Source organism: Ailuropoda melanoleuca, chromosome 4, assembly GCF_002007445.2.
Source record: "Ailuropoda melanoleuca isolate Jingjing chromosome 4, ASM200744v2, whole genome shotgun sequence".
NCBI classification, from domain to species: Eukaryota; Metazoa; Chordata; class Mammalia; order Carnivora; family Ursidae; genus Ailuropoda; species Ailuropoda melanoleuca.
This window is the reverse complement of record NC_048221.1, coordinates 50,971,189-50,995,411: the sequence shown is the minus strand read 5'-3', so window position 1 is coordinate 50,995,411 and position 24,223 is coordinate 50,971,189. Positions and strand designations below refer to the sequence as shown.

At 42.7% G+C, this 24,223-nt stretch overlaps 1 protein-coding gene across 9 annotated transcripts in view; it reads right to left on the bottom strand.

The window, feature by feature from the left end:
* The window catches only part of ATG7 (autophagy related 7), a 250,057-nt gene extending 226,642 nt beyond the window's left edge, over window positions 1–23,415 (bottom strand). For 6 of the 9 annotated variants that reach the window (XM_034658783.1, XM_034658784.1, XM_034658787.1 and 3 more), the window contains exons 1-3: window positions 23,357–23,415; window positions 6,190–6,362; window positions 5,250–5,304 (exon numbers count right to left, since the gene is read on the bottom strand). In XM_034658783.1, coding sequence (XP_034514674.1) covers window positions 5,250–5,304; window positions 6,190–6,349 — 215 coding nt within the window. In that variant the 5' untranslated portion in view covers window positions 6,350–6,362; window positions 23,357–23,415. Of the gene's footprint in view, window positions 1–5,249; window positions 5,305–6,189; window positions 6,363–12,038; window positions 12,142–22,841; window positions 23,328–23,356 lie in introns of those variants that run through there. The other 3 variants (XM_034658780.1, XM_034658782.1, XM_034658781.1) reach the window with 3 other exon arrangements.
* Between the last annotated feature and the right edge of the window lie 808 nt (window positions 23,416–24,223).

Below are 24,223 nucleotides of genomic sequence, written 5' to 3'. Positions count from 1 at the left end.
CTTCTAACTGCAAAGATAAATGTTCCTCAAGGGAAAGAAGCCCAGAGAAAGACCAGAGAAAGGAAAATTTATGCTTTAATGAGTCAGTTTCACATTTATGCAGAGACCAAAATCTACTCTTCCCTTCTTAAACAGAAACAGAGTACACATATGCTGCTTGTGGTGGGGGCACCACGCTTCCCAGTCTTCCTTGCAACACAGGTGAGGACTCACACTTTCCCCAGTGGAACCTGAGCAAAGTGACGCATGTCTCTGCCAGGCAGTGACAATTCAGGTTGTTGGGGTTTTTTTAAACTTTTTTTTCTCTTTCTTTCAAGATTTTATTTAAATTCAAGTTAGTAAACATATAGTATAGTATTAGTCTCAGGGGTAGAATTTAGTGATTCCTCACTTGCACGTAATACCCAGTGCTCATCACAAGCACCCTCCTTAATGCCCATCACCCAGTTACCCCAACCCTGTATCTCCCCTCCAGCAGCCCTGTTTGTTTCCTCTAGTTGAGTCTCTTATGGTTTTTCTTCCTGTTATTTTATTTTTCCTTCCCTTCCCCTATGTTCATCTGTTTTGTTTAAATACCATATAATTTCACTCAGGTGTGGAATTTAAGATATTTTTTTTAAAGTAGGCTCAATGCCCAACATGGGACTTGAACTCGTGTCCCTCAGTTCAAGAGTCACATGCTCTACCATGTGGGAGTCAGCCAAGTACCCCCGACAATTCCGTTTCAAGCAGCACACAAGGACAAGCCCTCCAGAATGATGGGAGCCGTCGAGGGAAGAAGACTGAACCCTAGTCCTGAACTATTAAGTGGCAAGAAATAAACCTCCTTTGTGTCTGGGCCATTAGATTTTGTTGTCTGGTTTAGCAGTATACTCTACCCTAAGACAGCTCTCTCCAGTGCAAGACGGTTGATGCCCGATGAAATACGATTTGACCGCTATTCACCTAATACAATGTGGAGAACAGGATCTTACAGTGCTAACTGCTGGCAAAGACCCATCAGGCTTCTGGGGACTCAGAGGATAAGGGATTTATCTGGTGCTATGCAAAGCTGAGATACTGTTGGCATCTATAAATGAGTACTAGGACTGTAAGCTCTTCAGCTGTACCTTATTTCTCTCTGCATGCCCAGTGCCTAGCATATTCTATTGCCAAGACACAGAGGAAGCAATCAATAAGTATTTCTGAAATAACCACTACCTCTTCACATTTATTACAGCACAGAGCACACTACAATGCAAATATATATCTTTACCTCTATCCAGAGCTCTGTGTTTCCTAAGTCTTCGTATTCCTACCACCTACACATCCTGCACGTAAGAGCCATTAGGTGTCTGATGAATAAATTTATAGATTTTTCCTACAAACCCATGCAGATGTACAGCAATAAAAACAAAGAAAGAATAATAACGAAAATAATTTGAATATGAAGAATTCCTTTCTTTTGTGGAACTCCAAGCACTTCCATTAAACTCCCTCACTGTCTTAGTCTGTTTGGGCTGCTGTAAGAAAATATCACAGACCAGGTAGCTTATGAACAATAGAAATTTCTCATAATTCTAAAGGCTGGAAACCCAAGATCAAGGTGCCAGCATGGTCAGGTTCTGGTGAAGGCCCTCTTCCAGTTAGACTGCCCACTTCTCACCACGTCCTCCCACAGGCCCCACTTCCTGATACCATCACCATGGGTATTAGGGTTTCAACATATGAATTTTGGCAGGGACACAAACACTCAGACCAAAGCACCAATCCTCCTAAGACAGATTCAGAAAATCACAGACTTGTAAAATTGGAAGGAGTGTCAGAAGCCAAGTGCCAGAGATGAGGAAACTGAAGGTGAGGAAACTAAAAGCACTTATTCTAGGTAACAGAGTTAACCCGCCGTAGGTACCAGGTCGGCCAGCTCCAGCTCCGCCACTGGGGCCGCGCCTCATTCCTGCTTATTTCCCCAATCACACACCCTCGCAGAGCGCAGGTGTTCAACAGCAAAATGAAAAGTTCAAATCAAGCAATTCCCGTGAAAGTCACCGCTGCATGATCACAAATGTTCTTACCTCCGTCAACTAAAATTTCTGGATCTCTCAAGTTTAAGATGTTTGGATTTTGTAATAAGATCAAAACCTAACTTCTATGAACTACTTTTTTCCTATAATATTGTTCCCAAGAATACAATTATTAAAATCTTCTAAAAAAAATTCAGTCTAGTACTAGAATAAAGATGGGAGCAAGTTTAGCTTGCAATTAATGTTAGATTTTTGAGATCACATTAAAACTACACTGCTCATATGCCCCCTTGAACATCTTCAGATAATTTAATGCTTATACACTGTTGGTTATTTTCCTTATTATTTCGTAATTGCTTCAAAGGTAAGTTAATCTCTACCAAAACAAGAGAGAGATTACCAGGATTTGATTTGTTTTGACAAGCAATCACAAGGAATTTATTACAGAGCAAGAAAGGTCTGAAGAGAACAAGAAACAACAACACATACCTTAATTTTAAAGATATAAAGACTAATATATTTTTAAAATATTTTTTAATATTTTGTCCACATTTTATTTTTCCTAAGCCTTTCTTTCCTCTTAGAGTGTGGTGTGTTATTTATTTCAGCATATCAAATCCCTGATTTACCTGGTATAGGGGAAAGGATTAATATAGCTTTGGATTTATGTTATGCAGTTAAATTTTGCAATTTGAGATAGAAGAATCAAATGTGTTGACTTTTTGAGAGATTTTAAAAACATTCTATGGCTAAAATCAACAACACAAATGACAGGTGTTGGCAAGGATGTAGGAAAAAAAAAATCTTCATGCACTGCTGGTGGGAATGCCAACTGGTGCAGCCACTGTGGAAAACAGTATGGAGGCTCCTCAAAAAATTAAAACAGAATTACTGTATGATCCAGTAATTGCACTACTGGGTATTTACCCAAAGAATACAAAAACACTAATTCAAAGGGATACATGCACCCCTATGTTTACAGCAGCATTATTTACAATAGCCAAATTATGGAGGCAGTCTAAGTGTCCACTGATTGATGAATGGATAAAAAAGATGGGATATACATATATACAATGGAATGTTATTCAGCCATAAAAAAAGAATGAAATCTTGCCATTTGCAATGACATGGATGGTGCTAGAGAATATAGAGAAATAACTCAGAGAAAGACAAATACCATATGATTTCACTCATTTAAGAAATTAATCTTAAGAATTTNTTCAGCCATAAAAAAAGAATGAAATCTTGCCATTTGCAATGACATGGATGGTGCTAGAGAATAGAGAAATAACTCAGAGAAAGACAAATACCATATGATTTCACTCATTTAAGAAATTAATCTTAAGAATTTGAGACACAAAATAAATAACCAAAGGGGATAAAAAAGAGAGAGAGACAAATCGATAAACAGATTCTTAATTAGAGAGTATAAACGGATGGTTGCCAGAGGGGAAGAGGGTGAGGGGATGGGTTAAATGGGTGATGGGGATTCGGGAGGACACTTGCCATGATGAGCACTGGGTGATGTGTGGCATTGTTGAATGACTACATTGTGCATCTGAAACTAATACAATACTGTATGTTAACTAACTGGAATTAAAAAAAATAATAACTTCAAAAGCCAAAAGCAAATGAATAAAATTAAAATAAAAAATATACTCTAGGGATACCTTACTTGGACCACCCTAACCTTTGACTACTACGACTGCCAGGCAGTCCTTACAAAGACCANTAATAACTTCAAAAGCCAAAAGCAAATGAATAAAATTAAAATAAAAAATATATTCTAGGGATACCTTACTTGGACCACCCTAACCTTTGACTACTACGACTGCCAGGCAGTCCTTACAAAGACCACTTGGCCTTTCTCATATCCCACATCTCGACACTGCTAATGTAGAGAAAGCAGGAAACACCGACCACCTGACCACACTGACCACAGCCTTCAATTCTTCAACCATTAATTGTCTCATAGCCCCTTAATATGGTTTCAGCTCCACCCTTCTGTGTGGAATTCAGTTTGGGACTGCAAACAGCCTATCAACAAATCCAATGACCCTTGCATTGAACACTGACCCTTCTGTTTCTGACACTGTTGATCAACTCTTTCCTTCCTGAAAGCATCCATCTTTGGTTTCGGTAAAACTTTTCTGGTTCTTCTTCCTCTCTGACAACTCTTTTCTCCTTTGACAGTTCTGTACCTTCCTTCTTGCACTGCCTGATCAGATTCATTCACTGTTCCGGCCCTCTGTTCTTACTTGACAGTCTTCCTCTCTTAGAGCCTCATGATCTCCTCTACATGAATGACCCTTCCTCCTTGACCCCAGGGCCTCCTCAGCAATTCTACCAGATGATATCATCTCTAACTCAACACGTTTTAAACCAAGTGTTCCTCCTCCTAAAATCGTATCCCNTGTATCCCCCTCCTATTCTGTTTCTGTAGAAGATAACAAAATGCCCCCAGCTAGTCAGACTACAACCTCAGAAATCTATTTCACTCTTNCGTATCCCCCTCCTATTCTCTCTGTTTCTGTAGAAGATAACAAAATGCCCCCAGCTAGTCAGACTACAACCTCAGAAATCTATTTCACTCTTCTTTCTAAATTTAACCACCTACAACCTTGGGCAAGCCATTTTACCTTCTGACCTATGGTCTCCTTGTCTGAAAAAAAAAAAAAAAAGAGAGAAAAATCACATTTGGCAGGTCTGAAAGGATTATGTATGTGAAAACACCTGCATAATTAAGTCAATAAATGTCTCTCTTCTCTCCAGCACTCCCTATGCCCCCCAATCAGGAAAAAAGAAAAAAAAAACCCTTTGAGTTTATATATCATATTTCTTTTTATAATGCCTTACACAATGGCTTGTATGCAGAAGTAGCCTAATAAATGTTCACTGATGCCCATGGATAAGCAACTGAAAGAGTAAGTCAAGAAGTACCAAAAAGGAATCATAAAATATTAACTAAAATCAAAAGCAGAAGGGATATTATCTAAGTCTCAATCAATCTAGATGATACTTGGCACCTAACAGGCTCTGATAATTATCTGCTGAAAAAAATATATACAATAGTCCTAAGCATCTAGCACTTGTCTCTGTGCAATGGGGGCTACAAGAGAATTGAAGAGCTGGCCCTGCTTCCAGGGGCTCCCCCAGTTCCCCGTGGCCCACCTATGTATAAAGTTAAGAACGCTCATTCCTCACAAAAAGCAAACACTTTAGATTTTAAGCAAAAGAAATACTCACATGTCAAAAGCACTGAACTCCAACGTTAAGCGAGCTGGCAGCCCAGCAGAATCACCTGGACAGAAGATTATCACATTTTCCATTATGAGTCAGTAATAGCAGCATTCATAACTAAAACATTTGTGAATAATTTTGTTCTCTTTCTTGAGCCCTAAGTGCCCTGTCCAATTCCTGGTCATCCATATTCAACAGGGACTTAGCAGAAGATGCCAGAGCTTTTCTGAATTGGAGGAATTTGTCAAGACTATAAAAAAAAGATTCATTGGGGAAAAAAAAGTTTCCAATCTCTTCCCTCAGCAATTCTAAGTAATCAGTATTAATTCTTTGGATTAATAACTGGAGTCTCACTAGTCCTTTTCCCCACAACAGAGGAAAAGAAGTGAAAATGAATTGGTGTCAAAAGTCAGGAAATAGGGGCGCCTGGGTGGCTCAGCCATTAAGCGTCTGCCTTCGGCTCAGGTCATGATCCCAGGGTCCTGCTCGGCGGGAAGCCTGCTTCTCCCTCTCCCACTCCCCCTGCTTGTGTTCCCTCTCTCACTGGCTGTCTCTGTGTCAAATAAATGAAATCTTAAAAAAAAAAAAAAAGCCCTGAAGTAAAATGGGGATAAAAGGTACAGCATAGGGAATATAATCAATGTTACTGTAATAGCACTGTACCGTGACAGATGGTAGCTGCACTTGTGATGAGCGCAGCATAACGTACAAACTTGTCGAATCACTGTTATAAATCCAAAGCTAATGTAGCATTATGTGCAAACTACACCCAAATAAATATTAATTGATTAATTAAAGACAGACAGACAGGAAGTAAAATGGAAACCAGTGAAAAGCATTAATTATAAAAGACAAGGGTGTCCCTTTTTAAAGGAAAGCTGACCCTATACCGGTGGGCAGAGAACATAATGGAAGACGAGGGAATACGGAGTTTACTGTCACCTACCATTGTAGTAATAGCCCTTAATGTCCTTGGGAGCTTCATCTAGCCGATACTCGTTCAGCTTTCTCTGAGTCAACTCATGCCAGAATCCAACATCCAAGGCACTGCTAAAGGGAGCAAACTGCAATTTGGAGAGCCCAGGATCCCCCGGAGCTGCTGCCATTATTTGTTGCCTACTAAAAAACAAAACAGAACACAGCAAAATAGCACAAAATATGGTGAAAAAAAAAACATTTGTAATAAGGCATAATCAAAACAAACAAAAAATGATGGGAGATATGCAGGCTACCTGAAGACATAACTGAAAATCACCCTGAGTACTCTGCCTATGTTGCCAAGTTTTGCCTCCTGACAACACAGCTGATTTTCTAAGTAAAGTCCTTTCTCTTAGGCCTTTCTGGCCCTTACTTCTGTGCATCTTCCTTTCTTGTCCAAGTCAGTCTGACTGCTGCACAAGTGCTACTCCTTCGTTGACATAATTATACTCAGAAATTTTTGCCCTCCTGTGTGGTCCTGGAGAACTTCGCAAGTGCAAAACCCGAGCCCAGCCAGTCAGAAACACGATGCCAACCATCAGAGCTCTGAATGAGAGCAGCACTTGAGCACTCCCCGCTGAGGAGAATGAAGAAATTTCTGCCCACCTAACCTGAATTTTTTTACATCTCATCTTTTACCTTTTAAATGCATGGAAAATTTGCATTTTACTATACTATATGTATTTTAATATTTCATTCTTCCCCTGAAATCATCAAATAAAAGTGACCCTGCCGGCAATCAGGCATGAGCACACTGTAACCCCCCTTCCCCCCGCACACACTCTCAGGGGGACACCACTGCCAGCTGGAGAAGCACAATTCTAGAGGAACTTGGCATTTCCAAAGAGAAATAGGGGAGGTCTCTTCACTTTCCACCCTAATTGCCCTATGACCAGTCAGAGTAATATTTCTACAGCAGAATGTATGAAGAGTCACGCCAGATGACGACATTTCACATCTATTGCCTGAGTTTTGGGCCAAGATTATTACATAGCTTTCAGTTTCCCAAACTTGTTCGATTTTGGAATTAAGAGATAACAAGCTTTCGACTGATAATAACTAGATGGTAAAACGCAAAGTTAGCACTAAATGAAAGTGCTAAAAATCCAGAAAGAAGAGATGAGTGTGGGGCAAAGCAGGGAGGAAGTCTCAGGGAAGGATCTCTTTAAAACTCCCCACTGGGGGCGCCTGGGTGGCACAGCGGTTAGGCGTCTGCCCTCGGCTCAGGGCGTGATCCCGGCGTTGTGGGATCGAGCCCCACATCGGGCTCCTCTGTTGTGAGCCTGCTTCTTCCTCTCCCGCTCCCCCTGCTTGTGTTCCCTCTCTCGCTGGCTGTCTCTATCTCTGTCAAATAAATAAATAAAATCTTTAAAAAAAAAACAAAACAAAACTCCCCACTGGCTCAGTACGCATTCTCAGCATCATGCATCAATGTCTGACCAAAGGTTTTCAAACTTTCCCCACCTTGATGGCTTGGGGGGGTAATCAGAAGGGGGAATGAAGCATGAGAGACTATGGACTCTGAGAAACAAACTGAGGGCTTCAGAGGGGAGGGGGATGGGGGAATGGGATAGGCTGGTGATGGGTAGTAAGGAGGGCATGTATTGCATGGTGCACTGGGTGTTATATGCAACTAATGAATCATGGAACTTTACATCAAAAACCAGGGATGTACTGTATGGTGACTAACATAATATAATAAAAAAATATTATTATAAAAAAATTAATCACTTAAACAAAACAAAACAAAACAGAAAAAACTGAGGAGGCCTGGGCTCCACCTGCTGGAGGGGAGAAGGGAGGGTGAGGGTGGCCAGGAGTCTCCAGGTTGACTAGTGCCCCAGGCAGGTCTGATTCAAGTTTGGTACTCTCTTGATGGCTTCAGGCCGCTGGCACTCTTACTTTTGGAGGCCCCACCTCTAAATCATTTCAAACATATTTAAATGTACCCTCATCCCATATTCAATAATTTCAGGCTTTTAATTATTTGAAAGACTTTTTATAATTCTGTACTCCCAGAATGTTCATCTTTTTCCAGGCCGCATCTATTTCCATAGGCCCGTGGAAAGCTTATGGAGCCCACTCACTGGGGCTTCAGTGCCGAACTAAGAAACAGACCCTCAAATAGGTGAGCTGGGGCCTTCGTGTTGAGACACATGGTTCTAGAACACCCAAACAGCTTCCTCCAATCACTCCCTTCTACTCTTCCTCCACAATGCTTTCCACTAGTGGTTTTTGAAAGATTCCATGTTAAACCCTCTCCTTGGTCTGTAAGTTTTCTCAAAAGCAAAATTACTCATTTTCTATATCAATTTCTATTTATATGTCCAGTAAACTGTAGGACTATACTTCCAGAGAGCTAACCTCCAAACATGTACAGTTGACCCTTGAACAACACAGGTTTCAACTGCATGAGTCCACTTGTACGTGATTTTCTCGATACAGTACAATACTGTAAATGTATTTTCCTTATTATTTTTTTTAAGATTTTATTTCTGGGGGCGCCTGGGTGGCTCAGTCGTTAAGCGTCTGCCTTCGGCTCAGGGTGTGATCCCATGGTTCTGGGATCGAGCCCCGCATCAGGGCCCTCTGCTGGGAGCTTGCTTCTTCCTCTCCCACTCCCCCTGCTTGTGTTCCCTCTTTCATTGGCTGTCTCTCCGTCAAATAAATAAAATCTTTAAAAATAAATAAATAAAGATTTTATTATTTTATTTGAGAGAGAGAACATGCGAAAGCACTAGGAGAAGCAGGCTCTCTGCTGAGCAGGGAGCCTGACATGGGGGCGCTCGATCACAGGACTACAAGATCATGACCCAAGCCGAAGGCAGGCGCTTAACCGACTGAGCCACCTAGGTGCCACTCCTTATGTTTTTCTTAATAATATTTTCTTTTCTCTAGATATCTGTATTGTAAGCATACAGTATATAACACACATAACCTAGAGGTTATGTGTTCATCGACTGCTGATGTTATCAGTAAGGCTTCTGGTCAACAATAGGCTATTAATAGTTAAGTTTTGGGGAGTCAAAGTCATACATGAATTTAACTATGTGGGGGGGTCAGCACCCCATCCCCCACATTGTTCAAGGGTCATTTGTATAAGTATTTTTATTTTTTTATTTATTTTTTAAAGATTTTATTTTTATTTATTTGAAGAGAGAGAGACAGCCAGCGAGAGAGGGAACACAAGCAGGGGGAGCGGGAGAGGAAGAAGCAGGCTCCCAGTGGAGGAGCCTGATGTGGGGCTCGATCCCAGAACGCCGGGATCACGCCCTGAGCCGAAGGCAGACGCTTAACGAATGCACCACCCAGGCGCCCCTGTATAAGTATTTTTAAAGACAGGACTTGGATTTCTCACAGAAATCTCAAGTTTGACAAACCCCAAACTGAACATTTCTTTTCCCAAAATTCTGCCCCTTTTCCAAAATGTCCTAGTTTGCTTAATAGTACCACCTACATCTGAGGTCAAAACTCAAAGTCATCTTCAATTTTTCTATCTCTCACATTCCATAAATCAGTAATTGCTAGAGGTTCAACCTTGAACGGGCCTCTGGAATGAGATGAAGGTGACAGCTACTGAGCATTGACCAGGACCAGGCACTGCAGCAGGGTATGCACCTGGATTTACTCCTCCAGAAAGCCCCAAGAAGTGACAGCTCTAACTTTACAGAGGAAGAGACTGAGGTTCAGAGAGGTAAGAAGTCCACAGAAGGACATACAGGTAGGAAAGTGGGGTGAACTGGGGAGGGTGAGGATCTAAATTCCATACGCCCATACTCTTCATGTAATTTTGTGCTTCCTGTCAAAGTCAGCTTCCCTCTCTCCTCCATCCCCCCTGCCACATGACAGGCCCACCATCTCACACCTCAGCTCCTAAAGTAACATGTTCACAGGTCACTGCCTTCTGTCCCTGCCTTGTCCAAACAAGATGTTACGTTGCCATCAGAACTGATCAGCACAGGGGACTCCCTTGTTTAAACAAACAAAACTTGATTACCAGCCTTACCCCAGAGAGAAAAAGGTGCCAACGCTGTCTCAGCTTGCTCGTTTCCCAGCCTTCTGCCTTTCCCTAGAAAACCTCTCCCCATCTCCACCAGGAAAATTCCATCTCATCTATTAAGATTTTTTATGAAGCTCTCATTAACGCCCACAGTCAGTGGGTATCAATGGTTCCCTTCTCCACGATGACAGATGAAAACTTCCATTAGAGCGTTTACCATCGTGAATCATACTTGCTTTTTTGATCATACCCTTTTTAAAACTTTTTACATAATAGCAGCAGTAGTAGTTAACTATTCTAATTGAATCTTTATTCTGTGCCAAGCACTACACATTTTACACATTATCTTACGACAACCTCAAAGCGGTTGCACTATGCCTACTTCACAGAAGAGAAATGGAGGCACTGAAATACCGCCCAAAGTCACTTAGTTGGGAAGCAGAAGAGCTGAGACTATAACTCAGGTTGACTGGTTTCAAAGCCCCAACTCTCATCATGATAATGTACTGCCTTGAAGGAAGACACCCCTTTTCAGAGCCTTTATATTGCCCATCAGCCGCACATATGCTAAAGAAGAACCACTTTGAAAAACATTTACATACTGACTTCCTCTCCAACAAAGTCAAAAGAAAAAGGTCACAGCCAGAGTAATCACCCAATACAGAAGGAAATCAACACAGAAGCAGTCAGTGGTACAAATGGATCTCTGAAAGCCTCTGTGTGATGGGTCATCAGGTTCCTACATGCTTTAGTCACCCACAACTTACTCTTAAAGGTCAGCGGTAACTCATCATCATTTGGATGACCTACTGAAGTCATCAAGATGGAATTTTACCAGTGCCAGAGACAAAAGAGAAGACACTCTTCTATACTGCACTTCAACAGCTGGGAAAAAGTGACTCAGGGAGACCACTTAGAAAATAACAGATGGGCATACTAACAAAGTAATCTGCATAAGAGGCACATCCTTCAAACATTTTCTGACTTATTTGATCTTTTAGAAATTTCAAACAAAACCCAAGAGACTATTTCACAAGAGAATATGGTTGGTATTCAGCCGCTGAACTGCTGCCTGACAGGCTAAGGAAACACAAAGGTCCTAAGCAGCAGCAACATGTGATGAGGACATTGCTGGAAACATCTAAACAACACACTCAAGTATAAATGTATCACTTAGGAGCCCATACATCTGTGTCACACTGCCATCTTCTTTAAGCTGGAAGGGAAGATTTAAGGAAGTAATGATCAGAATGGAATTCTGGAGGGAGTAGTGAGTTAAAGGTGCAAAGTCATTTATGTGTCACTAACCTAGATCCAAATGTCACCTGCTTCCTAAAAAATCACTTGCCTATACAACCCTAGATAGCACAAGGTAAGAATTCTGGCCTCTGCTTTGCTTAGAGAGTTAAAGACTACATCTACCATACTTCAAGACAGCATATAGACATATCCAAGGAAGGAAACCGACAGGGGCGTCAATGTAAGTGTGGTTCAACTTTATTTCTAACTATTTCTATCATATTCAGGATGTGAAACCCAGGAGTTACACAAGATGGGACTGTGTCACTTCCACTGAAAGAGGAAAGGCTTTGATGAGGATTCAACACTGTCATGAACAAGAATCCCAGCAGTAACCAAAATATCCAGTCAAGATGTAACTGAAACGGAAGGTGGGTGATTAAGCAACACAAACTCTTGGGGCTGTGTGTACCACCCAAACACGGTACAAATTTCAGGCTTTATGAAAATAAAACTAAGTCACACTCAGCAACTTACACAAGTAGGAGCTCAAAAAACACCACTGTCTGAATACTTACCAGAAGTTTCTTTACAAATGGTCCCAAACCTTGGGTAGTGCTGTTCTTTAAAGTCAGATCTCCACAGGAAATGGGTAACAGCAATTGCCTCCCAAGAAAGCAGCTATGGAGTCAAGAGATAAGGGTGTGGAAAGACTTATTTTCACTGTATGGCCCTATTCCCTTTGTCTTTTGTGTTCGAAATTCAATGAATTGTGTATGTGGAATAACAATACAGAAACAAATAAAATTAAAAAAAAGTCCCAACCCAATGGCAAGATGCGGAATGAAAGACACCCAAGACTACCAGCACAGCCACTTTAATTCCAAGAAACAACACTCAAGAGATCCCTGATGCAACAGCCATGTCTTACTCATCTTTCTTCAGCACTCAGCACACTGCCTAGAATATATTAGAAGTTCAGTAAATGTTGACACGCAATAATAGCTCTCTTCCCCCAAAAAGGCCAATAGATGGATGCTATAATGACAAATTACAGCAGACTTTAAAAATTACTAATAGCCTGAATTGTCCAAATAAGAAACAGATTGGCTGGAGAGATAATGAATTTTCCATTAGTGGAAGTGTCCGAGCATATATTAGATGATTATTTGCCAAGTCATATTGTACAAAGGATTACTGTATCAGGCAGTCAGACGAGACCAGGGCTTGGCAGGCTTTTTCTGAAAAGGGCCAGATAGTAAATATTTTAGTCATTGCATGCCAAAACAGTTTCTGTCATAGTTTCTTCTCCTTTTTTATAACCCTTGAAAAATGTAAAAACAATCCTTAGCTCGTGGACGGCACACACACAAAAAGGCCTTGGTCAGGATCTGACCTGCATGAGGACCCTTGAACTAGATGATCTTCCACACCTGTCATTTGGGTGAAGCGGACTCAAGGTCACATTTGCTGGTCTATGATAGAAACCCTGGAATGTTGCAAATACATCTTTATGAACTGGAGAACGAAGTCTACACAGAACACTCACACATATGTCAGCATCAGTAAGCTACCATGAAGCTCAGTTAATATGTACTGAGGCTTGGGGCGTCTGGGTGGCTCAGTCAGTTGGGCAGCTGACTTCCGATTTTGGCTCAGGTCATAATCTTAGGATCCTGGGATGGAGCCCCTGCAGAGGGCTCCGCGCTCAGTGGGGAGTCTGCTTGAGGATTCTCTTTCCGTTCCCCTCTGCCCCTTACCCTGCTCGCTCTCCCTCTCTCTCTCAAATAAATAAATAATGCCATCAGTGGCAGTTCACATACAAAACTGGCATATTACCACACCTCTGATGGTTTCCTTCCTACTTCTTCCTGGACCCCTGCTACTGCCTCCCAGCTTCTCTGTGCCACCCTGGTGACCTTGCCACTCCTCACCTCTGACTTAATGCTGAAGAGACATCAAGCTGCTTGGTGCTCCTCTAACACACCTGCTGTCCTGCCTCCGCAACTCTGAACAACCAGCTTCCTCTGTCTAAAAGACATCCTTGCCCCTGTGACTGACTGCACTTTTCAAAATCAGCTCAGAGGTCATCTGCTCCAGAAAGCCTTCCCAGAGCTGCCTTTCACTCTCATTACTCCTTGTTTGCTCTTCTCCATCGGCTATGGTTAATCACTTTTGTCTCTAAGCTACCTCTACATTTAGTATTTTTTAAAAAAATTTTTTAATGATTTTTTATTATATTATGTTAGTCACCATACAGCACATCCCCGGATTCCGATGTAAAGTTCGATGCTTCATTAGTTGCGTATAACACCCAGTGCACCAATCAATACGTGCCCTCCTTACTACCCATCACTGGTCTATCCCAATCCCCCATCCCCCTCCCCTCTGAGGCCCTCAGTTTACATTTAGTATTACTGTCCAACTCTTTGCTGATCTGTCTACCTCCATCAACCTGACTGTAAATTCTACAGATACAGATCCTGGCTCATATTCCTCTCAATATCCCACAGTCCCTTGCAGAGTGGCTCTCAAATGTTACTAAGATGAGTTCTAGAAACCTTTTAATGAGTACCTTCCACAAGAGAAGCAAGAGAAAGAAATAAGCCAGGCTTCCATGATTGGGAAGACAAACTCTAAGCTCATTACCATGGAATACGGAGCTTAGAGTAAGAAATCATGAAGAACATATACAAATAGGCCATATGACTTAGAAGGTCTCTAAACCTATTATTGTTTTTTAGGACTAAGATCTTAGTGGGCAAGAGATATGCACATACAAATCAACTGAAATGAAACCTTACTCAACCAGATACAAAGTTAGTGAAGAATAGATCTTTCTTCCTCAAAGTATTCCCATGGTTACAGAAGCTAAAAGCCTACATTCACAGTCTCAAAGTATCTCTCCACAAAAAAAAAAGGTTAATTTCAAAGGAGAGAAAAAGTGACTCTACAGTGACAAAATCTGGCAGACACCATCTTCATGTAGGGATTAAAGTTAACACCAGCAGCAATGGGACAAACAGACATGTATGCTATCTGATGGAATGCCATGGAAAGCACAAACATCTATAGCACTCGGCTAAAAACATGACTTGGGGCTCAGCAAGAGGAAACATCAGGTAAACCTTAACTGAAAAAAATTCTACAAAATGACTGAGGCTAGCTTACAATCTTCCAAAGTGTCAAGGTCTTAAAAGTCAAGGGAAGACTAGAGAATTGTTCCAGAGGGAAAGAGAAAGACATGATAACGGAGGGCAACATGTCATCATGGACTGACACTCTGCTTCTATAAAGGATGCTACAGGGACAAAATCTGGATGGAGTCTCTGGGAGAAGGGTAGATGAAAGGTCTTTGTCTTATTCTTGTTAAGGTTTCTGCGAGTTTGGGGGCGCCTGGGTGGCACGGCGGTTAAGCGTCTGCCTTCGGCTCAGGGCGTGATCTCAGCGTTATGGGATCGAGCCCCACATCAGGCTCCTCTGCTGTGAGCCTGCTTCTTCCTCTCCCCCTGCTTGTGTTCCCTCTCTCGCTGGCTGTCTCTCTATCTCTGTCAAATAAATAAAATCTTTAAAAAAAAAAAAAAAAAGGTTTCTGCGAGTTTGAAACTGTTCCAAAATAAAATATGAAGACAAATTTAGCACCTGCACACACCTAGCCTATGTTATATTCAGCAGCCAAACCAATTACCTGATAGAAATTAGAAGAGTAATTACAGGCTGGGGTGGGGCTACTGACTGGAAAGGGGAAATAAGACAAACAAACTTGTCTTCAGGGAAACTAGACCCTTGGAGGGACAGCAGAAAAACAGCCCAGCCTATGGCATTAAAAAAATAATGTCTTGCTATAACTTTTCCGTGTGTGTTGTTGGGTTTGCTTGTTTGCTTTGTGTGTGTGGGGGGGGAACAGGGGGACTTTTAATGGTTCAGAGAAAAGATGCTAATGTGACTGTAGTTGGGAGCCTGGTCTTCAGATAGACCCAAGTGTGAGTTCCACTTCCACCTCTCACTGGCTGAGGAGCCTCGGGCAGGAACTTCATCCCCTGTGTCTCGATTTCCTCATCTGCAAAATCAGGATAATTGTACCCAAGCCCTGAGGTTGCTGGGAGGGCTAAATGAGAAAGTGTGTGATGTGCCTGTCCCAGTGCCTGGCCCAGTCAGCAGTCCATCAACAGTAGTGCTATTAGTTCTTCTTGTCAACACATCCCTCCCACGTGAGCCAACAGCACCTGACTAACGTGGCTGCCCTTCCCCGTGTTCACTATGAAAATTTCCTCTGCCTCAAACACACCTAACTGAAGCCTCACCTCCTTGAACGGAGCACTGCAGTCACAGCAGAGGTTTAATTAAAACGGAACGGTTGGTCTCCTGCTATAGGTCATCACAGAAAGTCCAGGGGAACAAGTTCTCAGCGTTAGGAGCACTTTGTGTTCAATTTCTCTGAGGCCGTGTGGGGCCATTCACTTCACAGAAGTGCCAGAATAACCGCAATTTGGCCCTGAAGTACCTTCTCTGGGCCAAAATGGAGCACAAAGAGCAGACTTCTGTTCTCATTCTCCCAGCTGCGGGGCTGTGAGCTCTGGCAGTCATTAAAGCAAGCACCAAACCACACGGCCCAGTCCCGCTGACAAACAGAGCATGTTCTTAGATGCTGATGGGTTAAATAAAAAAACAGAGAGAGAGAGAGATGGAGATGGCCAGGAGTGGAGAAAGGGCCCCTTCGGCATATGGAGCCAATGCACGTTTTGTCGGCTAATGATGCTCTGCAAATTCGTGAGTTTTGGAAATAATGTCCGAGGCTGCCAAAGAGGGAGGTTTACAAGCCCTCCCTTCCAAAAGGACGGGGGCAAAGTTCCAAACATCGAAGACAGATTAGGCTTTACTGGAAGATGGAAACTCAGGACTCCTACAGGGAACCAGCTGGGTTCGGAAGCCTCAATTTCTTTTAAAAATCGCATTAGAGTCAAGATGCCCCTGAGCCAAACCGATGTCTCCACAAGACACCAAGGCATCTAAAATGGCTCTTTCTGTAACTGTAGTGTGAGGTGGTCACAGCTGATCACATAAGCAGGCAGGATAATTGCTACTGCAGACGAGTTGTCTCCCTCACCTCCACATATGCCACTTCTAACCCCTACAGATTGACATTGCTTCTTCAAGAAGTCAATCAGAGAATGGACAGTCACCTCCATAGTCTTCAAACTGTAACCTTCATTCTCACTTGCTACTTCTGGGAGTTGTTTTTCCTTGGTTTTCCTCCTGCTTTAATGACCTTAACCTTCACATACAATCTGTTCTTGTTCAGCCTCAGTTTTTGAGAATAGGTGCACTGGATACCAGCACTGGGAGCAGCAAGCCTACGAGGGAGAGGTAGTGAGAGCTGTAAAAGGCCTGTGAGAGAGGAGAGACAACACAAGGAAGATAGAGACAGGATGCCTGGATGCCTGCTTTTGAGTCCTTTTTGTTACCTGCACCAATCAACAGTGTCACATTGTTCCATTCTGTACATGAGGGACAGCCACCTGGGTTGACCTGAACCACTGTGGAGCCCTTATGTCAACCAACAAGTAAAATCCGTGATGGTTTCCTAAAAGCTAGCTGAGTTATGGAGGCTAGCTTCTGAGTAACAGAGGCTCTGTGGTTTTCAGTTCCTGTGATATTTAAGGAGTCCTGGAAAAGGAAGAGGGGCTGAAAAATTGGGCCAAGACAATATTTGATACCAGATTCTCCAAATATTTGATTTCCAAAGATGAGAATAAGGTTGAATTCTACAGCCCACTGGACAGAGATTTTGCTCCCAGGAGGACTGTCATGTGGGCCATTCTAGACCACATGGCACTTTTGTACGATTAGGGAACTGCACCCCTTCCTCAAGATGGTTTACTTCCTTTCCTTAGAAAACTGCTGTAATACACTTATGGGTTGGCTCAAGACATTCTACCCTTGCATGCCAGAAAACTGGCACTACAAAAATAAACCCATTATGCCTATGACCAATGTGAAACACCCCTCAGATGTGGCCTCTTACACAGTGCACAACTTGCACAACTGTATGCAGCAGTCCCAAGTAGTTAATTATACGAGGCCACTATGGTTTAAGAACAAGTCCTGACAGAGTAACAGCACTTCTTCCTTGATCAAAGAAGAACCACAGACATAAGACATAGGATATCTGGACCTCAGCAAGGTCTCTGACAAGAATGCTCCAAATATCCTAGTAGACAAGATGATGTCATAATTGAATACACTGACATAATCAGAGGGATCAAAAACTGGTAAGATAATTCAAAGAATGTTGGTTAAGGTATGAACTGATGTTAATAAGAAAGGAGCTAAGAGTGATAAGTCATTGGCTCAGTCTTTGGTCCTGTCTAATTTATTTTTATTTATCTGTGTGAATGAATATTCATCAACATTTTCTAAGTATTTCACGTGTGCTGAACCCTGTGTTAGGGGTTTAGAGCAGGGAAACAAACATGGAAATCACATAAACAAATATATTCAATAAGGTATACTTAATGCATTTTACCAGTGACTTGGGTGATGATAAAGGTTTGTTTATTAATTCTATGCATGACATGAAGCAGGAAGGAATAGGCAATATAACAAAATTTCAGAATAAAAAAGATTCTGACCAACTGATATAACATGCCTATTTTAACAAGACTATAAACTTCACAGAGGTAAATATAAATTCACAGAGGAATATAAAAACTTCACAGAGGTCTTAGTCCCCCCCCCAAAACAAAAACAAGAACAAAAACAAAAAACACAACACTGGACAGCAATGCAGTCTGATGCCCTAGAGGCAGTATGGTAATGGAAGGGCCTAGCTTCACAAGCCAGAAAGACCTGAGTTAAAATTCCACCTCTACTACATCTAGCCACACAACCATGGGCAAGTCATTTAATTTCTCTGAGCCTGTTTCCCCACCTATAAGATGGGACACCACCTGCTGTACAGAATCACTGTGCGGATTCAACTAGAAAATGCATGTATCGGACACAGGAGGCACTCAAAAACAGAATTAATGTTGCCAGCAAAACATGTGTCAAAGACAGGGGGATTTCCATTTAGTTATTCCTTTGATAAACACTATATTATGTACAAGTTCCAGTGCTATATTTCAGCATTCAATGGCAAAAAAGCTAAGCTTTTGCAGGATCTAAGTTTTGAGGATTACATAAACCAGGATGATGGAAAATTACATTTACCATCTATCAACATCGAGTGGGCAATTTGTGGATAAAACAAGTGCCGTGCATGGTGCACTGGGTGTTATACGCAACTAATGAAGCATCGAACTTTACATCGGAATCCGGGGATGTACTGTATGGTGACTAACATAATATAATAAAAAATCATTAAAAAAAAAAAAGAAAACAAGTGCCGTACAGTATAAGTGTTTTACAGGGTGTTATGGGAGGAGGAAGGAAGGGTATCTAAATTAGACTGAAAAAGCAGGGATTTGTATTTCAGAAAAGATCTGTCTTTTCGAAAGGACACTCTGGCACCAGTGAGGGCCAGACAGGGCAAGCAGCTCAGTGGTCATGCAGGAATATAGGCAAGAAGCGAGAAGAATCCAAACTAAGGCGGTGGGAAAGAAAATGGAGGAGAAAATGTGTCAGGAGATATCGAGGAAGGAGAATCTGCAGAACTTTTAATGACTGCGTGGGATGCAATGAGAGGGAAAAGTCCAAGGTGACTCCAGGGCTCTGGTATGAATGACTAAATGGAAGAAGGAGAATGAGTCAGAATAAAGGATGTAGAAAGAACTGTAGATTTGGAGGGAAGCTGATGAGCTTCATTTTGGACTCATGGAGTTTGAGGGTTGGCCCTCAGGAGAGATCTCAGGTCAGGATACAGAACAGGGGTCTTTGGCACGTAAGTGGGAACTGAAGTCGTGGGTGAGAAAAGCACAGAGTATAAGGCAGAGCCTTGGAGAAAACTAGTATTTAAGGGACAAAGGGATGGGAAAAGCCCACAATGGATACAGGGAGAACAGCCAGAGAGCACAAAGCAGGAGTGGTTTTCCTGAGTGAAGGAATACCAGCAATATCAGATGTGCTCAGAATTCAAAGATAAGGAAGGAAAAATGTTCAGGAGTTTTGGTAACACGGAGGTGTGAAGCCTAGGCAGAGCAATTTTGGAGGACGAGTGGGTGGAAGCAGGATTTTAGCGAATGATGACTTCAGGAAGTCAAGAAATGTGGATGGGAAGAGGTGGTGTGATGGCAGAAGTTAATGGGAAGGTGTTTTGGTTTTTTCCAGATATTTAAATGAGAAGAGATGGTTAAGCAAGAAAGAAATGGAATAAATGATGGAACCAGGTCCTGAGGAAAAGGAGATGGAATCTAAGCACAAGTAAAAGAATCAGCCCTCGGGCGCCTGGGTAGCGCAGTCGTTAGCAGTCGTTAAGCGTCTGCCTTCGGCTCAGGGCGTGATCCCTGCGTTCCGGATCGAGTCCCACATCGGGCTCCTCCACTGGGAGCCTGCTTCTTCCTCTCCCACTCCCCTGCTGTGTTCCCTCTCTCGCTGGCTGTCTGTCACATAAATAAATAAAATCTTTAAAAAAAAAAAAAAAGAATCAGCCCTAAACATATTTCTTTCACAGAATTAGGCAAAGTGATAGGGTCAGCTGGAGATAAGTTTGTAAATGATAGCAGCTGAAGAGCCTTAACTGATGGTTGCAACTTAGTGAAGTCCAAGACAAGGTTACGAAGTTGGGAGAGAAATGAAAATCTGAAAGACAAGGAGATGGGCAAGGGAGCTGTCCAAACACACATGGGGAGTGCCAAGCAGCACCAGGAGCCCACAGCGTGATAGTGTCCAAGGGCAGGATGTATCTACAACAAAGACGGGCGGGGTGCTAAGGTCACCACAAAAAAACAGCCCTGGTCTGTATGGTCAGACTCCTGGAGGAAAGAGATCTTTTATACACCACACTCTCAAAGAGAGACTGTCAAACAGGAACAAGTTCAAGGGAGGGTAATCACAACAAAGGAGGTGTGAGAAAACCCTAGAGGTGATCATCTGGGGCTCCACCGACACCGAGTTGTTGTTGTTACCCAGTCTGCCAAGACCACGGAGGTGCATACTGTCTACTGGGTAACAAAGCAGCATGTCATTATTCGCCCTTGAATACACAACCAGGCCTTACAATACAGAGAGGTAGAAGGATCGGGAGATAGAAAAAGGAGGAGGGAGGCATTTCTGAACTTCACTTCCCATGGGTAAAAGTGGAGAAAAGAGGCCATTTGGACTTCCAAATAAAATCTCAGAGGAGGTCAGAGATAACCCCTCAGGGACCACTAATCAAAGAACTTCGTTATTACTTACGTCCACACACAGGATCCATCCCCTCCACCCCCAATATCCCAATTCATCTTCCTCCTCTCTCCATGTGGTGTTATCCAGTAACCAGTCCAGCAAATCCCACTTCCTTTATCCCTTAAACCCACCCATCTATCTCCCTCTGCACAGCCAATGCCTTGGTTCAGGCCTCCCTCCTCTGCCTCCTGAACCAAAGCAATAGTGCCCTCACTGGTCTCCCTGCTGGCCCCGCCCTGTCCAGCCAGTCTAATCACCATGGAACTGCCTGGGTAATTTAAAATAAAGAGCATGTGACACCCCTTTTTAAACTTTCACTGTCTCAACTCTCCAACACCACACCTTCAGCAAAGTCCAGACTTCTCTGCATGGCAATATTAATAGCTACATTTTATCATTTACCAACTACCAACACCAAGTGGGTAACATATAGCATTCAATTCTCACAGCAACCCTGGGAGGTTAGCTTACACGTGAGGAAACTGAAGTTTAGGAAGGGAGTGACTTGCTCACGGTCGCAAAACTAGTTCGATGGCAAAGCCAGCATAGGTACACAAGTAACTTATATTCCAGTCTGTGTTCTTAATTATATATTATACAGTCTTATGCTGCCCACAAAGCACTTTTTGAACTGCCTCCTGCTTACCTTTCTACAGTCCTACCTTTGCCTAGGTGAACTACCTGCAAGTTATGCAGTCACCTACAGTCCTCTGCTCACGCCACCACCAATGTCTGCAATTCATCCCCCCCTCACTCTTCTGACTAGTCTTGCTCATCCTTCAGGCCTATGAGCAATACGTCCTCACAGAAGCCTTCTCTGATGCCTCAGACTGACTTATGATCACTCTAAGTCCTCGTTTGGCAAATATCTACACATTAGCTTCATACCATAGTGCTCTTGTCTATCTCCTTGACTTAAAAAATAATCAATTCCTTGAGGCCAGGGATGTGTATCTTGAATGAGAGTCTGTACTTAACTCCTTAAAGAATTTCGAAATCATGTCACATGAAGGGCAGGGAGGAGTTGGCCAAGAAAAATGGAGGGGAAAGGGGAGATGTTTTAGGCAGCAGAAGCAGCAGGAGGAAAGGGCTACAAGTGAGACACAACCTGTAAACAGTTTAACAAGACCACAGCACAGAACTGGGGGATGGAGAAACAATTAGGCAAGACGACCTTTCACAAGACTGTTTTTTCTTCATTCTCATATTAGTTCCAAAGTCACCTCCTCAGAGAATTCATCTCTGACCAGCTAGATTTTATAATACCTCCCTCCACTTACCCCAAGTTACTCTCCATCTCATTACTGTTTCTTTTTTCTGTAGTGTCTAACAGTATCTGAAACACCCACTACCCACTAAAACCGCTGTATTATTGACAACTGCCACCACCACCATCAAAAAAGTAGGCTCCATAAACAGCACTCTACATCAGCAGTGCTTACAGTGATGCCTGGCACATAACAAAATTCTCAGGTGTTGTGGAGTTTACTATGGGTAAGTAAATTAAATGTGCTCAGCTTGGAGAAGAAATGGTGTGAAGAGGAAGACAAACTAGCAGCTTTCAAAGGTGTGGGGGCAATAAAGTGGGAGATTCCAAGGGTCTGAAGGAGGGACAATGAGCTGAGATTATGGGGTAGCTGCTTTCAGCTCAACATATGACTTAAGTCAAAGCTAGGGGAAGACGGAACAACAATAACCAGAAATAGTGGGTTTTCTGCCACTTAAGAAATCTAACCAGTGGGCAGGGGTGTCATAGAAGAAATCCAAGTAGTCAATGGGAAAGGGAACCTGGGACCCAGGGGTCTGAAACTGGCAGTCACATATATGCCTGGTTTCAGTTGCAGAGTTAAAAAACATTTTTTAAAAAATTGGTTTTGAAAAATTTTATTAGTCATCAGTGTTTAATAATCAAGAGATTACAGGCAACACACGAGTTTTGTTTTCATTTCTCCAACTTTTTATATTTAGTACTGTGCTCATAAAACTCGATTCAATAAAAATGCTTGACTATTATTGACATGGAAATAAATTTCTTACACCTACATTTACCTTACCTGATTGAATAAGCATTAAAGTCTGTAACTCCTGGATCAAACTGAGGATGGAGAATCTTAGCTCAGAAAAACCCTGACAAAAAAAACTGACTTTAACGCCCTCGCTTCACAAATGACATTATCATCACTCCCATTTTACAGATGAGGGAAGAGAGGCTCAGAAAGAGGTGGCACGCCACAGTCACACAGCAAATCCTGGCTAAGCCAGGATAAGAACCCTGGCGTCCTATCTCCGGTATTCCAATACCGAAGATGCAAAGGACTCCCTGCCAGACGACAGGAGGGACTGACTTAGGACTTTAGGAGCTTTCTAGTCAGAAGACACCGGACTGAACCAGTCTCTGGGGACGTGGCTGGAGAAGGAGGGCGAGAGCCGGAGTCAGTGACTCCCTGGAGGGAAGATCCTGAAATCTACCAAGACTTTCGCCCTCACTGCCGAGCTCGCCTCTTCCCGCCAGGCGTCCAAAGCCCAGCCGCAAGACCCCGCTACTCCCTCACCCGCGCGGCTCACTTACCGCCGCTCAACTTCCGGCAACCACAGCGTTGTCCGCAGCGCGCGCCCCGATGACGCAATATGGCCCCGCCCGCCCGACTGAGCCAGTGATGCGCATGCGCACACGGAGGCGCGGGCCGACCTGGTAAATGAGCCCCTAGCACCGGGCTGAGTGGGAGGACTTTGAGTTGCAGCGAAGGCGGAGCGTCAGGAGGTGGGCGAGGCCCCCTGGTGAGAGCCGAGCAAGGTGTAATAAACCAGTTTATCAGCTGTGGGAATGTGTATTTGCCCGCCATGCTTTGAAAAAACTGCTCCACTTTCTCTCTTTCGATTTCAGAGCATGACAGGAATTATGATCATTTCCGTTTTCCAGGAGAGGCAGCATTAAACGTATCTTAGGTGCCATTAAGGAGGCAGGTATGGAGACAGATGAGAATTTTAATGGGTAAAAGCTCATGAAGGTCGTCTGATTAACCTGTTCTTTCTAAACCAGGTATTATTCTCATAGCTCCCTGCTGTCAATGGGATAAAGTTACTCCTTCCAAGTTATTTATCGCGCATAAACTATGTGCCAAGCATCGGTCAGATATTGAAGCCACAATAGTGAGTATAAACTTAACGTGACATATAAGGCCATTCATCATAAGGAATGAAAGTGACTTAGATGTAGCTCAATAGACTCATAATAACAAGAGTAATGACTACTATTATCTACCATGTTTTCAGGGTTTCATATTTTCTAATTACCACAAAGGTCCTGAAACATAGATGTATATTATCCCCATTTTACACATAAAGGAACAGAGACTAGGAAAAGTTAAGTGGCTTGCTGAAGGGCACAGAGCTTTTGGGATAGGATTCTAATGGAAGCATGTTTGACTCTGCCAAA